Below are 16,464 nucleotides of genomic sequence, written 5' to 3'. Positions count from 1 at the left end.
ATCTACTCACCGGCGGAAGTAATGACCTTTTCGACATTTAGTCAAGGATGAGAAGGAATAGAAAAGAACTTTAATGCCACCAGTGTTTTGATCAAAATTTGTAAAGTGTGTAACTATAGTAATCCAGGTGGTGTGATTTGGCTGGATCTTAGGCTAATGTGAGCTATTTATAAGAGTCATACAGCATGGAAACAGACCCCTCAGTCCAACTTGCCCAGACTTCCCAATCTGACCTAGCCCCATTTGCCAGCGTATGGTCAGTATCCCTCGAAACCCTCCCAACCATGTACCCATCCAGATGCTTCTTATATGTTGAAATTGTAATTGTCTCCACCACTTCCTCTGGCACCTCATTTCATACTCGCACCACCATCTACATGAAAACGTTACCCCTTAGGTCCGTCTTAAATCTTTGCCTTCTCACCTTAAGCCTATGTCCTAGTTTTGGTCTCCCTCCACCCCAGGAAGAAGACCTTGGCTATTCTTCCTTCCATCCATGCCTTTTATGATTTTATAAACCAGCCTAAGGTTACCAGTCAGCCTCTGATGCTCCAGTGGAAAAAGCCTTAGCCTATTCAACCTCACCCTATAGCTCAAACCCATCAGTCCCAGCAACATGCTTGTAAATCTTTTCTGCACCCTCTCAAGTTTAACAACATCTTTCCTACAGAATGGCATCCAGAATTGTAATCAGTATTCTAAAACTGGACTCAGCAATGCCTTATAAAGCCACAACATGATGTTCCAACTCTTATACACAATGTTCTGACCAATGAAGGCAAGTATGCCTTCTTCACTATCTTTTCAAGGAAAATTGCACCCACACCACTGGATCCCATTGTTCAGCAATACTTCCTAGGGCCCTACCATTAACTGTATAAGTCGTGCCCTGGTTTGGCTTACCAAAATGTGACACCTCAAACTTATGTAAATTGTACTCCATCTGCAGTTCCTCAGCCCATTGGCCCATCTGATCAAGGTCTGAGATAATTTTATTCACTGTCCAATGGTTCAGAAGAGGCAATGGAGAGTTTGAGTAGCGAGGAAGGATTTAAAGATCGAGCTCAAAAGAGCAAAGAAGGGACATGAGCAGTCTTTAGCAGGTAGAAAAAAGGAGAACCCTAAAGCTTTCTATAGGTATGTGAGGAATAAAAGGATGACGAGGGTAGGAATAGGGCCTGTCAAAGACAGAAGTGGGAAGTTGTGTGTGGACCCTGTGGAGATCGGAGAGGTGCTAAACGAATATTTCTCATCTGTTTTCACTCAGGAAAAGGAGAATATTGTAGAGGAGAAGACTGAGATACAGGCTATTAGACTTGAAAGGAATGAGGAAAGAGGAGGTGTTATCAATTCTAGAAGGTGTGAAAAAAGATAAATCCCCTGGACCAGATGGAATTTTTCCGAGAATTCTCTAGGAAGCTAGGAAGGAGATGGCTGAGCCTTTGGCCTTGATCTTTGAGTCGTCATTGTCTACAGGTTTAGTACCAGAGGAGGACTGGTGGTTTCCAACTTTGTGCTTTTGTTCAAGAAGGGCAGTAGAGATGACCCAGGTAATTATAGACCAGTGAGCTTTATGTCTGTTGTTGGAAAAGTTTTGGAAAAGATTATAAGAGATAAGATTTAGAATCATCTAGCAAGCAATAATTTGATTGAAAATAGTCAACATGGATTAGTTAAGGGCAGGTCATGTCTTACAAACCTCATTGAGTTTTTTGAAAAGGTAACCAAGCATGTGGGTGAGGCTAGGGCAGTTGACGTGGTGTACATGGACTTCAGTAAAGCCTTTGATAAGATTCCACATGGTAGGCTACTGGAGAAAATGCGGCGGCATGGATTGAAGGTGATTTAGCAGTTTGGATTAGAAACTGGCTTTCTGTAAGAAGGCAACGAGTGGTGGTTAATGGAAAATATTCAGCCTGGAGTCCGGTTATTAGTGGTGTGCCACAAGAATCTGTTTTGAGACCACTGCTGTTTGTCATTTTTATAAACTACTTGGATGCAGGCATAAGTGGATGAGTTAGTAAGTTTGCAGATGATATTAAAGTCGGTGGAGTGGTGGACAGTGTGGAAGAATTTTGTAGGGAGACTTGGATAAACTGCAGAACTGAGCTGAAAGGTGGCAAATGGAGTTCAATGCAGATAAATGTGAGGTGATTCACTTTGGGAAGAATAACCGGAAGTTGAATACTGGGTCAATGGAAAGATTCTTGGTTATGTGGATGTGCAGAGAGATCTTGGTGTTCATGTACATAGATCCCTGAAAGTTGCCACCAGGCTGATAGTGCTGTTAAGAAGGCATATAGTGTGTTAGGTTTTATTGGAAGAGGAATTGAGTTTCGCGGCCATGATGTCAAGCTGCAACTGTAGAAAACACTGTGTGCGGCCTCACTCGGAATATTGTGTACAGTTCTGGTTGCCCCATTACAGAAGGATGTGGAAGCTGTGGAAAAGGTGCAGAGGAATTTACCAGGATGTTGTTTTGTCTGAAGCAAAGGCCTGTGGGACTTGGATCTGATCTCATTGGAGAGAAGGCTAAGAGGTGATTTAATAGAGACATATAAGATGATCAGAGGATTAGACATGGTGGGCAATGAGAGTCCTTTTCCTAGGATGATGACATCTGCTTGTACGAGGGTTCATTACTAATAGAAGAGTTACTTAATGCTCTAATATTCTAAGGATGAACTTCATTGAACTCGTGTTGAATTTAACTAAGTATTTCTGTGTTCAGGTGTTGAAAATAAAGAATCTGCTCCTGAGTTGCCATCAAAAATTGAAGATAAAGTGTCCATCTTGAGAGTTATTGTTTCGTACATGTTTGGTTGTAATCCATATTGATGTCAGCGTGGTATTTCAGACTACACACAAGATGATGTAGATATACCATTTTAGGTAGAGAGGAAGTGCTGCCTTCATTTCTGGCTGTTAGGGTGGATCTAATGGGTGATCCTTTAAAATGAAGTGGGGTTAATGTGGTTCCATCCAGCATCCCAGTTATCATTATCACTGCCTTAGTTGCACACTGTCAATATGGATCCTTCTAATATAAGCAATCCGAGAAATCAGAGTTAACATTTCCAGTCCATTGACCCTTCCTCAGAAATGCTGAGCTTTTCCAGCAATTTCTGTTTTTGTTTCTGATTTATAGCATCTGCAGTTCCTTTGGTTTTCATTTCATTACCAACTTATAATAGTCACGTTGAGTTTCTTGAATCCAATGTAATCATTCAACTGTTTACTTGACATTGAAACTTCATATTGACAAGTAGATCTTTTTCACTGCTGCTGAGAATAGTTAATCTGTGATAACTTTGGATTCATAGAGTCATAGACATAGAGATGTACAGCATGGAAACAGACCCTTCGGTCCAACCCGTCCATGCTGACCAGATATCCCAATTCAATCTTGTCCCACCTGTCAGCACCCAGCCCATATCCCTCCCTACCCTTCCTATTCATATACCCATTCAAATGCCTTTCAAATGTTGCAATTGTACCAGCCTCCACCACTTCCTCTGGAAGTACTTTCCATACACGTACCACCCTATTAGGGCTCTTTTATATCTTTCCCCTCTCACCCTAAATCAATGCCCTCTAGTTCTGAATTCCCCAATGCCAGGGAAAAGACCTTGTCTATTTACCCTATCCATTGCCCCTCATAATTTTGTAAACCTCTATAAGGTCACCCCTCAGCCTCCAACACTCCAGGGGAAAAAAGTCCCAGCCTGTTCAGCCTCTCCTTACAGCTCAAATCCTCCAACCCCGGCAACATCCTTGTAGATCTTTTTTGAACCCTTTCACGTTTCACAACACCTTTCCGATAGGAAGGAGACCAGAATTGCACGCAATATTCCAACAGTGGCCAACCAATATCCTGTACAGCTGCAACATGACTTCCCAACTACTGTACTCAATACTCTGACAGATTTTTTAAAAAAGCATACCAAACACCACCTTCACTATCCTATCTACCTTCGACTCCACTTTCAAGGAGCTATGAACCTGCACTCCAAGGTCTCTTTGTTCAGCAACAATCCCTAGGACCTTACCATTCAATGTATACGTCCTGCTAAGATTTGCTTTCCAAAAATGCAGCACCTTGCATTTATCTGAATTAAACTCCATCTGCCACTTCTCAGCCCATTGGCCCATCAGGTCCTGATCCTGTTGAAATCTGAGGTTACCTTCTTCGCTGTCCACCACACCTCCAATTTTGGTGTCAACTGCAAACTTACTAACTGTACCTCTTATGCTCCCATCCAAATCATTTATGTAAATGACAAAAAGTAGAGCACCCAGCAATGATCCTTGTGGCACACCACTGGTCACAGGCCTCCAGTCTAAAAAACAAACCTCCACCACCACCATCTGTCTCTAACTTTGAGCCAGTTCTCTATTTAAATGGCTAGTTCTCCCTGTATTCTGTAAGATCTCACCTTGGTAACCAGTCTCCCATGGGGAACCTTGTCAAACGCCTAACTGAAATCCATATAGATCACATCTACCGCTCTGCCCTCATCAATCCTCTTTGTTACTTCTTCAACAAACTCAATCAAGTTTGTGAGACATGATTTCCCGTGCACAAAGCCATGTTGACTATCCCTAATCAGTCCTTGCCTTGCCAAATGTATATCCTGTCCCTCAGGATTCCCTCCAACAACTTGCCCACCACCAACGTCAGCCACACTGGTCTATAGTTCCCTGGTTTGCCCTTACCACCATTCTTAAATAGTGGCATCACGTTAGCCAACCTCCAGCCTTCCGACACCTCATCTGTGACTGTTGATGATACAAATATCTCAGCAAGATGTCCAGCAATCATTTCTCTAGCTCAAAACTATTAGAAGAGTTACTTAATACTTGAATATTCTAAGGATGAACTTCATTTAACTAATGTTGAATTTAACTAAGTCTTTCTGTGTTCAGGTGTTAAGAGTACAACCTCTGCTCAAGTAAATGGATCGATTGGTGCAGGTAAAGTATCCATCTTGAGAGTTTTTGCTTCATACATGTTTGGTTGTAATCCATAGTGATGTCAGTGTGGTATTTCAGACGACACACGCAATGATGTAGATATACCATTTTGGGTAGAGAAGAGATGCTGCCTTCATTTCTGGCTGTTAGGGTGATGTAATGGGTGATCCTTTAAAATGAAGCAGTGTTAATGTGGTTCCATCCAGCATCCCAGTTATCATTATCACTGCCTTAGTTACACACAGCTGTATGTGTATCCAAAATACTCTTGACTACCTCAGGTTGGTAGCTGCTGTGAAAAGAACAAAAATGCCAAACACAGATATTGTTACTTTTAAGAACATTAGAACAGTACAGCACAGTGCAGTCCCTTCGGCCCTCAATGTCATTGCTGGCCTTTTATCCTATCCAAATTACTTTTACAATTTTGGATAGATTTATTTTGCTGTTCCTAATGCTTAATTCTCTATAATTTGCCATGGATCTACACATTAGACAGCATACAATAGGGATTTCTAATCGAGTAAGAATTCTACAAGAGAGGAAGTCAGATTAGTGACACTATAGTGGAAAACCAATAACATCTACTCACCGGCGGAAGTAATGACCCTTTCGACATTTAGCCAAGGATGAGAAGGAATAGCAAAGAACTTTAATGCCACCAATGTTTTGATCAAAATCTGCATCTTAGGCTATGTGAGCTATTTATAAGAGTCATACAGCATGGAAACAGACCCCTCAGTCCAACTTGTCCAGACTTCCCAATCTGACCTAGCCCCATTTGCTAGCATATGGTCAGTATCCCTCGAAACCCTCCCAACCATGTACCCATCCAGATGCTTCTTATATGTTGAAATTGTAATTGTCTCCACCACTCACAGATGTCAGAGGCAGGTTGCCTGCCAATGTAGTTAACCTAGCCACATTAGGCGCATTTAAACAGTCCTTGGATAAGCATATAGATGTTGATGAGATAGTGTCGGGTGATGGGCTTAGATTAGTTCACAGGTTGGCTCAACATCGAGTGCCGAAGGACCTGTTCTGCGCTGTATTGTTCTATGTTCTATGTTATTATTTATACAGGTATCTGAGATCTCCCTACATATTTGTTTCTCAATTCCCTGATGACTGTGGTAGGGGAGAAATGGGGGGAGAATCACCTAATAAGGTGATCATCCTTTCTTATTTTTAAGTTTCACCCATATAAATTCACTGAAAATTCTCCCATGAATATCCTCCCGAAGTACAGCCGTAATGTTATCCTTAATCAAACACATCCTCTCCTCTCATCACTTGCCTCCCTTTCTATCCTTTGTATAGCATCTATACCCTAGAACATTAAGCAACCAGTCCTGTCCATCCCTGACATACTTATCTGTAATAGCTACAATATCCCAGTGCCATGTTCCCAACCATGCCCCGAGTTCATCTGCTTTATCAGTCAGGCCTCTTGCATTGAAGTAAATGCAGTTTAAATTATCACGAAGGCAGTGAATCCATAGGTGACCTGCTGTAGACTGCCTGCTTTAGTCCTGTATTCCGTATCTCTTTGTTCTGGCATCTCATTGGCTTGCAGGAAATGTGCATGTCTTGCCACCCTTTTTAACTATCATGGTCATGGTACTGAAAAGGCTCTTGGTTGTACATGGCCATTTGTCTGCAAGAAAGTAGTCAATATTAATAGTGAGAGGAATAAAATTGCATGGCAAATCCTTCTCCAGTCTGATACACAACACCAGTATTGCAGCAAACTAAGCAACAGTGAAGGAACTGCTCTTTGCTGCCATGGTCTCTAGTATGTTGACCCAACTCTCAATATTTCAAGATGGGCTACGGTGCATATAAGGACTCCTCCAGTGTACCCATCATCTGCACAATTCTGAATTTGTCTTATATCTCAAACAATTGAAGGCTGAACTGCTATATTATTCTGGTTTTGAGCAAAGTATCAAGGAATTCTGATCCTTATGTCAGTAACTTCTTTCACTGCACAAGTGACCTGTGTATTACCCAGTGCACTCCCCTCACATGCAGTCTCTGATGGATGTCTCTGCTCTGGTGCTTACAAGAGAGAGGAGTGCTGGTTGTTTCAGTGTAAATCTGGATGCACCGGAATCACACTTAAAGGTGTGATTCTTTTCTCTATACAAAGAAAAGAAAAATATTATTTAAAATGGTACCTATGTCTGTTTAAACAGAGAGTAATATGAATCTCGTGTTGTGCTTCACTGAAGATTAATAAAATGTACAATAAGAAGACATTGACAATTTCTTTGTGACAAAAATCCTTCTAACTTGCTGTCTGTAAGATCTCAAATAATTTCATCGAAATCTATGTCGCTATCTTCAGATTGAAGCGGTATATTTCACTGCTGCCTCACAGTGCCAGAGACCCGGGTTCAATTCCTGCCTCAGGCGACTGACTGTGTGGAGTTTGCACATTCACCCCGTGTCTGCGTGGGTTTCCTCCCACAGTCCAAAAATGTGCAGTTTAGGTGAATTGGCCATGCTAAATTGCCCGTAGTGTTAGGTGAAGGGATAAATGTAGGGGAATGGGTCTGGGTGGGTTGCGCTTCGGTGGGTCGGTGTGGACTTGTTGGGCTGAAGGGCCTGTTTCCATACTATAAGTAATCTAATCTTAACTGACTACTGACACTTTCTCCAGATTTATAGACTTTAATACAATTAGTGGAAGCTATTGTTATGTGGTAAATAATACATTCACAGCTACTTCTTGGATCTCACTGACTTGAAAGTGACGAAAGTATTTTGTGGCATGGAGTGACTTTGTGCTTAATAGATGATTTCATGCTAACTGTCCTCTGTATCTTCTGCAGCTCTCTTTTTGTCCATTCCCAAAGTGTACCATAATTAGGGAAGATTTCTCATGTTGGAAACATGGCCATTTTGATTTGCAACACATGCTTTTTGCCCATATGTGTAAATTCGAATGAAGTCGCTTTTAACTATTTTTCTAACATGAGGTTAATAACATTTTAATCTCACACTCAATTTTTCCCAGTTTGAAGAACAGAATTCCTTCTTACATATTGATTATTGAATATGTTTGTTTCTTTTTGTCATCTCTGACTCCATCTTCATTCTTCCTTGAACTCCATGTCTTCTACTTTGGGACAGAAGATAACTAGATGTTCTCTCGTTACTTTCATGGTTTTTATTTTCATCTTGAACATTAAGGCACATAATTATTGCAGCAGCAGTGCTGACTCTTGGTAAAGTAGCTTAGCATTTGTAGAATGGCAGAAGTTGGGATGAAAAATCAAAAGACCCCTAATGTTGGAGTGCACAGTGCTACTAGAACTACTGAATATTGTTGCGTTCCTTTTCATAATTAAAATAAAATCGATATCTTTGTTACATTATTAAGAGTTTTATTTATTTCAGTTTTTATTCCAATAGATAAAACCGAGATATCACCGATAACTTGCCGAACACCAGCTCCTAAAGTTGGCCAACCTGTAACAATTTCCTGCACTGTTACAGGATATGCTTTAGAAGACTGTTGCATCACCTGGTACAAATATATTTACCCTTTTAAAGAAACCAACTGCATTGAAAACAAACCATTTGAAAGTGGTGTAGGTTTCACCACTTCGTTAACTTATACACCAAAGCAAGAAGATGACAATTGCCAGTTCTCCGTTGAAATTAATATTGAGATGGACACAATTAGCAGATTCTTCACAATGAAATTAGGTTGAGTTGATATGGCAGTTTCTGGAACAATGATCAGTACATTCTGATTTTGCAGCTATAAAATGAAGTAACATTTTTGTTTAGATTTCATTATGTATAATAAAATGTTTTCATATGTATGACCAACAATAGCTTTGTTTGTATATATCCCCATTTATAATCTAAGATTTACTGGTCAGAAACTTGTCCTGGAACATTGTAAGCTCTGTATCTATATGCAAGTACTGGTATTTTTGTTCTTGTTAACTGAATGATTAGAAGCAAAGGGAAAATCCATTACCTAGCGACTAACCAGTTGATCATTAAGCATACACCTTCAAAGCCAATCTTTGTGTCAAAACAGAATAACTTAATGAAAGAAAGTGGCATAGAGCAGTACAGGTAAAAACAATGACTGCAGATGCTGGAAACGTTTCTGGATTAGTGGTGCTGGAAGAGCACAGCAGTTCAGGCAGCATCCGAGGAGCAGTAAAATCCATGTTTCGGGCAAAAGCCCTTCATCAGGAATAAGAACAGAGAGCCTGGAGGGTGGAGAGATAAGTGAGAGGAGGGTGGGGGTGGGGAGAAAGTAGCATAGAGTACGATAGGTGAGTGGGGGAGGGGATGAAGGTGATAGGTCGGGGGGGTGGGGGGGGAAGGGTGTACAGCACAGTTCAAGCCCTTTGTCCCTCGATATTATGTTAGCATTTTATCCTATTCTAAGATCAGACGAACCTACATACCCTTCATTGTACTATCTTCCATGTGCCTATCCAAAAGTCACTTAAATGTCCCTAATGTATCTGACTCTACTACCACTGCACACCCAACACACTCTCTCACTCTCTGTGTAAAGAACCTACCTCTGAAATCTTCCCTAAACCTTCCTCCAATTACTTTAAAATTATGCCCTCTCGTGATAGACATTTCTGCCCTGGGAAAAAGCCTCTGGCTATCTATGCCTCTCAACACCTTGTACACCTGTATCAAGTCACCTTTCATCCATCTTCACTCCAATGAGAAAAGCGTTAGTTCCCTCGACCTTACTTCGTAAGACATGCCCTCCAGTCCAGGCAGCATCCTAGTAAATCTCCTCTGCACCCTCTCTGAACTTTTCACATCTTTCCTGTAATGAGGTGACCAGAACTGAACACAGTATTCCAAGTGTGGTCTAACCAGGGGTTTATAGAGCTGCAGCATAACCTTGCAGCTCTTAAACTCAATCCCCCTTTAATGAAAAACAACTGTCCATACGCCTTCTTAACAATTTTATCAACTTGGGTAGCAACTTTGAGGGATCTATGGGCATGGACCCCAAGATCTATCTTTTCCTCCACACTGCCAAGAATCCTGCCTTTAACCCTGTATTCTGCATTCAAATTCAATCTTCCAAAGTGAATGACTTCACACTTTTCCAGGTTGAACTCCATCTGCCACTTATCCGGCCCGTTCTGCATCCTGTCAATGTCCTGTTGCAACCTACAACAGCCTTCCACACAATCCACAACCTTCTCTAACCTTCATGTCATCAGTAAACTTACTAACGTATAACTCCACTTCCTCAGCCAAGTCATTTATAAAAATTACAAAGAGCAGAGGTCCTAGAACCGATCCCTGTGGGGCACCACTAGTCATCAACGTGTTTTATCACATCCTCAAAGAATTCTTTAAGGTTTGAGAGGCATGACATGCCCCTTACAAAGCCATGCGGACTACCTCTAATCAAACTATGGTTTTCCAAGTAATCATAAATCCTCTCCTATATTTTTGCCTACCACTGATGTTAAACTGACTAGTCTGTAATTCCCAGGGTTCTCCCTATTCCCTTTCTTGAACAAGGGAATAACATTTGCCACCCTCCAATCATCTGACACTACTCGAGATGACAGTGAGGGTGCAAAGATCGTCACCTATGGCACAGCAACCTCTTACCACACTTCCTGTAGTTATCCAGGATATATCCCGTCTGGCCCAGAGGGTTTATCTATCCTTATGTTTTTTCAAAATTTTCAGCAGATCTTCCTTTCTAACATAAACCTGTTCTAGCACATTAGTCTGAGTCACACTGTCCTCAGAAATGTCAAGGTCCATCTCAGTAGTGACTACTGAAGCAAAGTATTCATTAAGGACTTTCTCTACTTCTTCCGACTGCAAGCACAAGTTTCCTCCACTATCCCTGATCGGCCCTGCCCTCACTCTGGCCATCCTTCTGTTCCTTATATAGGTGTAGAACCATTTAGGGTTTTCCTTCATCCTACCCGCCAAATCTTTTTCATGCCCACTTCTAGCTCTCCTAAGTCCATTCTTCAGTTCATTCCTGGCGACTTTGTAACCCTCCAAAGCCATTATACTGCAAAGGAATTACAAGGGAAATGTTGGCTAAAATGAATTCAATAATGTGTGTGGACTGAGAGAATTGGGAAGAAAACAAAGGATAAGGTGTGAAGAAATATTGTGTGAGATCACCTTCAGTGTTGCCACTGTTCACGGTCATGGCTGACCTCATGCTTGTAATGTTGCACTTGTCCTCTTTTGAATAGATTAAATGGTTCTAGTGTCTCCCATTATGTGTGTGCAGCCTTGTTCTGTAATTCCATATGTGTTTGTCATGATTGTGTAGTACCAATGTAATTGAGTAAGTTGAGGTTGAAATAGTGGTGAGAGCAGGACGAGAAAGATGGACTGGTGCAGTGATTGTAGGAAGTGAATTAAAACAGGGAAGCAGAGTGTTAAGTGTAGCTGCAGTTATGAGGAGAACCATTGGGATGAGAGGTAGAATTCCTAGCTGTACTGGAGATATTTTTCAGGACTGCAGTTATATCCTTTGAGCTAAGATAGCTTGGGTCTCCTGTATTGTCTTACTGTTATGTTGGTGCTACTTGTAGAGATTTCAAGCTCTTGGTTGTTTCAGTTTAAGTGCTGTGTCACTGAGGCCAAGTTCCTTGAATTTTATTCCTTTGATTAGTAACAGGTGTCTTGTTTGGATTCATGAATTGTCAACCTGCAAACGTTAGGTGGATTTTGTCTCCCACCCCACTTTAGTGGAGCGTAGAAATGAATAAGTAGTATGTATTGTCCCATTTCTGTTTGACAGCTACCTATCAAAAAGTCAGTTAGATAAATTCAACAGACTAGCAATGCTGAAGGTATCCAGTAATACCATAATTGAAAATCTAGCTTCATGCCATTACAACATGTCCTTTCGAGCTGTTTAAGAAGTCCACTTAATACTTATTCCATACTCAAAAAAGCCTTTAAAAGTTAAAGAACTGCAGATGCTGTAAATCAAAAACAAAAACAGAAGTTGCTGGAAAAGCACGGCAAGTCTCACAATATCTGTGAAGAGAAATCAAACGTAACATTTCTTTGATTTCTCCTCACAGGTACTGACAGAGTTGCTCAGCTTTTTCCGCAACTTCTGTTTTTGTTTCACAAAAATACAATGCTTTGCAACAATAATTGATGAGTGCATTGAGTGTAGGAGTTGGGAGGTCATGTTGTGAATGTACAGGACATTAGTTAGGCCATTTTTGGAATATTGTGTGCAATTCTGGTCTCTCTCTCCTTGGAAGGGTTCAGAAAAGGTTTACAAGGATGTTACCAGGGTTGGAGGGTTTGAGCTATAGGTAGAGGTTGAATAGGCTGGGGCTATTTTCCCTGGAGCATTGGAAGCTGAGGAATGTGACCTTTTATAGTGTTTTATAAAATCATGAGGGGCATGTATAAGGAAAAAAAACCAAGGTCCTTTCCCTGTGGTGGGGGAGTCCAGAACTAGCAGGCATAGGTTTAGGGTGAGAGGTGAAAGATTCAAAAGAGAGCTAAGAGGTAACTTTTTCACACACAGGTTGGTGTGGGTATGGAATGAGCTGTCAAAGGAAGTGGTAGAGGCTAGTACAGTTAAACATTTAAACGGCATCTGGATGGGTATATGAATAGGAAGGGTTTAAAGGGACCTGGGCCAAATGCTGGCAAATGGGACTAGATTAATTTAGGATATCTGGTCAGCATGGATGAGTTGGACTGACTGTTTCCATACTATACATCTCTGACAGAATAGTAGTAAGAATAATAAGATCCATTTGTTGACAACTGTTGGATCCACTTTAAAATGAAGACTATTTGTTATATTTGCTGTTGAGATGTATCCTCTATTAACTTAGAAACCAACAGTATTAATGTCTGTTTCAAAAAATGGAAAAGTTCTGAACTATTTTTGTATTCTGCTCATAACAATCTTTGTCTAAATTTGGCTTTTTGCCAAGGGTTTTTTTTTCAAAATAGATGTTACTATTTTGAACAGTGTTTGTATTTTGATTAGACTATTCAACTGACTGAAAATTATTTTTTGAGAAATAGATAAAAGAATAGATATTTCTGCGTTTTCCTCTCTAGTCTCCCTTACGACACACTCCCTGCAGTTGGAAAGATAATTCAGGAATATTTTTCAGCACAAAATCTAAGCTGACACTTCAGTATAGGAAAGTCTTCCAGTCTGGGGACACTGTCTTGCACATAACACATTAAAAAGCAGGCCCCATTTGCCTTACTGTTGGAGTGGGTGATGTCATTACGGTATTTCATTGTAAGGAAGGTCGGTAGGCTGTCTTTGAAATGGGTGGTTTGATTTATAGTTAGCCAGGAGCCAGAGCATGTTCAATTCCTCTAACGCTTTCCAGCCAACTATTAACGTGTGCAAATGGAAACCTTCTGAAGTTGATTACTCTAACTCAGGGTTGAGAACGTTTATAGAGAGTTCGAAGGGCCAGCTATTTGTCCATAAAAAAAGTTACAATTTTCAGGCAACTGTTGTTTAGTCAATGTCGATCTCCAATTACCAGGAAACCAAAATATCTGAGCCATTGTATGAAAGGTTTTTAACTGAGGTTTGTTTTTATTAATATTGATTAATATCAATTTATGTTTTTAAAAAGTGAAATTAAGACCTGGCTGACAAAACTTTATCTATGTAGTGATGTTATTCTTACAATTTTTATATATCTAAATAAAGTATACATTTCTATGTTTTAAGTTCAGCAATGTTGTCACTTCATTGTAGGAATGTAAAATAACAGTGATTGAATTTTGTGTTTATCAAGATAGAGGGACCATCAACTTTCTCTAACCCCGCCACCCCATGTTATCTGCAGAGAACAAAAAACTTTTTTTGGCTAAGAATGATTATTCTTAAAGTCAAAGAGGAAAAGATGCAAAAAGGTTCTGAAGTCTGTTGATTTGGTCATATTGCAGAGTGTAGTCATGCGTGGTTCTGTCTGGGGAATTGGCAGACACAGCTTATTCAAGAATTATATCTTTGAAAAGTTCTGTACATCACATTCTTTCAGAAGAACAATTAGGTTTCACACTGAATTCACTACAAAAGTGTTGCAAAAACAGAAGACAAGATTGGCAGCTTGTTCTTAGCAGGCTTTCCCCAATTAACTCCAAAACAAAAGCTTCAAGCCTGAAAAGGTTGTTCAAATGTGACCACCATAAAGCAGTCAGGTTTTATTTTCTTGAGGTGACTCAAGCAACCAATTGCAACAATTATCATCAATCACATCATTTCGAAGATGCTTTGTTGAAAACTGTGCCAATGGGTGGAATCCTGTAGGGCTGTGAAGAGCAACGGCTATGGTGAGATTTATGGCAGAATCATGTGAGAAATCCAACAAGTCCTATCTCAAATTTTGGAGAAACTTGATGCATTTTCAATGCATTTGCTGAAAGCCAATGTGAGTTTCTCGCTCGGCAGCAGCTCATGGCCAATAGCTTGTAAAATACTTTATTAACATCACAAATCGCCTCATTAATATTCATCTTCCTCACTTACCAAATGTGTTGAACAACTTATTGCTGGAGGTCTTAAGATGCATTTACTATTGACAGAGTCACAAGTACATGACAGTTCACACCAGAAACGTTTGTGCAGGAGCTCATACTAACTTGCACCTTTTCTCATCCGTGCCTCAAAAATGTCCTCAATAGGTTTTCTTCTTTCTCTCACTCTCACTGTGTCATTGGATAGTCCCTGGCTCTCCAGCTGTAGAAGGAGCCTGTTCACAATTGGATTTCATTGGCCCTGGAATGTTGCTGGGGTAACCCCAGGGCCATAGGTCTAACATACCGAAGGTCGCCTTTCTAGGGGCAAGTTGACCCTCCTCAGCTTGAACCTCTTGGGGTCAGAGAGGTCAGGTAGAATTTTGACATACGTAGCCCAGAGATTGGATTAATATAATTGGTGTGGCAATGTAGTAAGCCATGGCGCTGAGGGGGAAGTTGGGAATGCCAAAAGCCAAATGAAGGGTTGGATGATCGGGGGATGAAAACTGATGGGATTGACAGAGACAGCAACTCAAAACAGAACATGAAGAGTTAGGATTATTAGGCAATCTCCACAAATCACTCACAAGAGCACAAACTGAATAGTGCGCTGTTTTCAACTAAACCACAACAAATAGAAAAACAAAATGGCTGCAAACACACTAAGGGACGAATGAGTAAGTTTATTTCTTTGTCCTACAGGTGCAGGTAAGGGCAGAGCAGACTAGTTTGTTATGTAAGTCTTTGCTCGGGGCAATTGCATTAATCAGATATCTGTAGATTGTGTGATGCCACACCTGTACCATCGAATTGCATTTCATATACAGCTTGTGCATTGAACAAAATCATACATTACAACTTCTGGAGATCTGAAATAAAAGCAGAAAGTGATGAAGAAACTGGCAGCATCTGCAGAGACAGAAGCATAGTTAATGCTTCATGGCTGATGGCTCTTCTTTGGAAGTTCTGTTCCTAAGACACCTTAAAAATCTTGGCCTCAAGCAATCATGACAATTTCATTACTTCTAATAATGGATCTTGGTTATCTCTGCAAAGCTGATGTGACCGCTGCTGAACCTGAAAGTGTCACTTGTGTTCACCAGTTCACAAACATAGTCCACAGGTCTATTGCTCCACACTGCTTTAGAGCTGCTACCTTTGTACACTGAACTGTAAGTATGTAAGAACATAGTCTGTTATATTCAATGGTGCATTTCTTGGCTATGTAAGTGAGATGGAGGACAACGCGATGAGAGTCTAGTCTTACCAGACTTATAATCTTGCTTTGTTGCTTAGTTACAATGTTTTGCACTACACATATCTAAATAAGGTGAAATAACTAAGGTCCATTTAGAGGCAGTACATTGCCTTCCACCTGAGAGTTCTCTGTGCCATAATGTATCGCAGTCTAACATAAAACTTCATTTCTATTTGTTTTGACTGCTCAGAAATTATATCACTAAGAAGCTGTTTTGGTTCTGATATCCCTCAGAGAGTATCAGTACGCCCATCTCAAATGGACGTACAAAGGCTGGGAGTATTGTTACTGTCACAGTCCCACACATACAACACAAAAGGAGGCAGCAATTACAAAAACAATTCTTGGAACAACAGAAACATCCAATGGCTGCTGAGTAGCCTCCAGACAGAGAGGGAAGCAGCAGCAGAAGGCCCCTCCAAGATGCAGAGGAGGATGAGGAGATCAGAATCTGCTATTTTCAGAATCTGTCTTTTCTCCAGGTGTCCACAGTTCAGTACTGACTGGTATCCCTAGACACCATATCAGAACTGTGTCATCTACTGGAACAGGACTTGCACTCAGAAGGACTGGGTAGTCATCCCATTACAGTGGCCATCAACGTAACAGCAGAACTTAATTTCAATGTGACTGGTTCATTCCAAGGAGCTACATGCTGATAGGATCAGGCGGTGTACTCTTCATGGTTGTGGATGCCACTGGTGCCAGCAAAAGGG

At 40.7% G+C, this 16,464-nt stretch overlaps 1 protein-coding gene across 2 annotated transcripts in view; it reads left to right on the top strand.

The window, feature by feature from the left end:
* LOC122557766 (uncharacterized) overlaps positions 1-9,232 on the top strand; it is a 44,240-nt gene extending 35,008 nt beyond the window's left edge. For both annotated transcript variants that reach the window (XM_043705731.2, XM_087996479.1), the window contains exons 10-11: positions 4,927-4,974; positions 8,395-9,232. In XM_043705731.2, coding sequence (XP_043561666.2) covers positions 4,927-4,974; positions 8,395-8,696 — 350 coding nt within the window. In that variant the 3' untranslated portion in view covers positions 8,697-9,232. The remainder of the gene's footprint in view (positions 1-4,926; positions 4,975-8,394) is intronic.
* The last annotated feature ends 7,232 nt before the right edge of the window (positions 9,233-16,464 follow it).

This window comes from Chiloscyllium plagiosum, unplaced genomic scaffold (assembly GCF_037043375.1).
Source record: "Chiloscyllium plagiosum isolate Xiang-an unplaced genomic scaffold, Cpla_swu_hap1 HiC_scaffold_18, whole genome shotgun sequence".
Taxonomy (NCBI): domain Eukaryota; kingdom Metazoa; phylum Chordata; class Chondrichthyes; order Orectolobiformes; family Hemiscylliidae; genus Chiloscyllium; species Chiloscyllium plagiosum.
The sequence above is the reverse complement of the archived record's forward strand: the minus strand, read 5'-3'. Positions and strand labels throughout refer to the sequence as shown.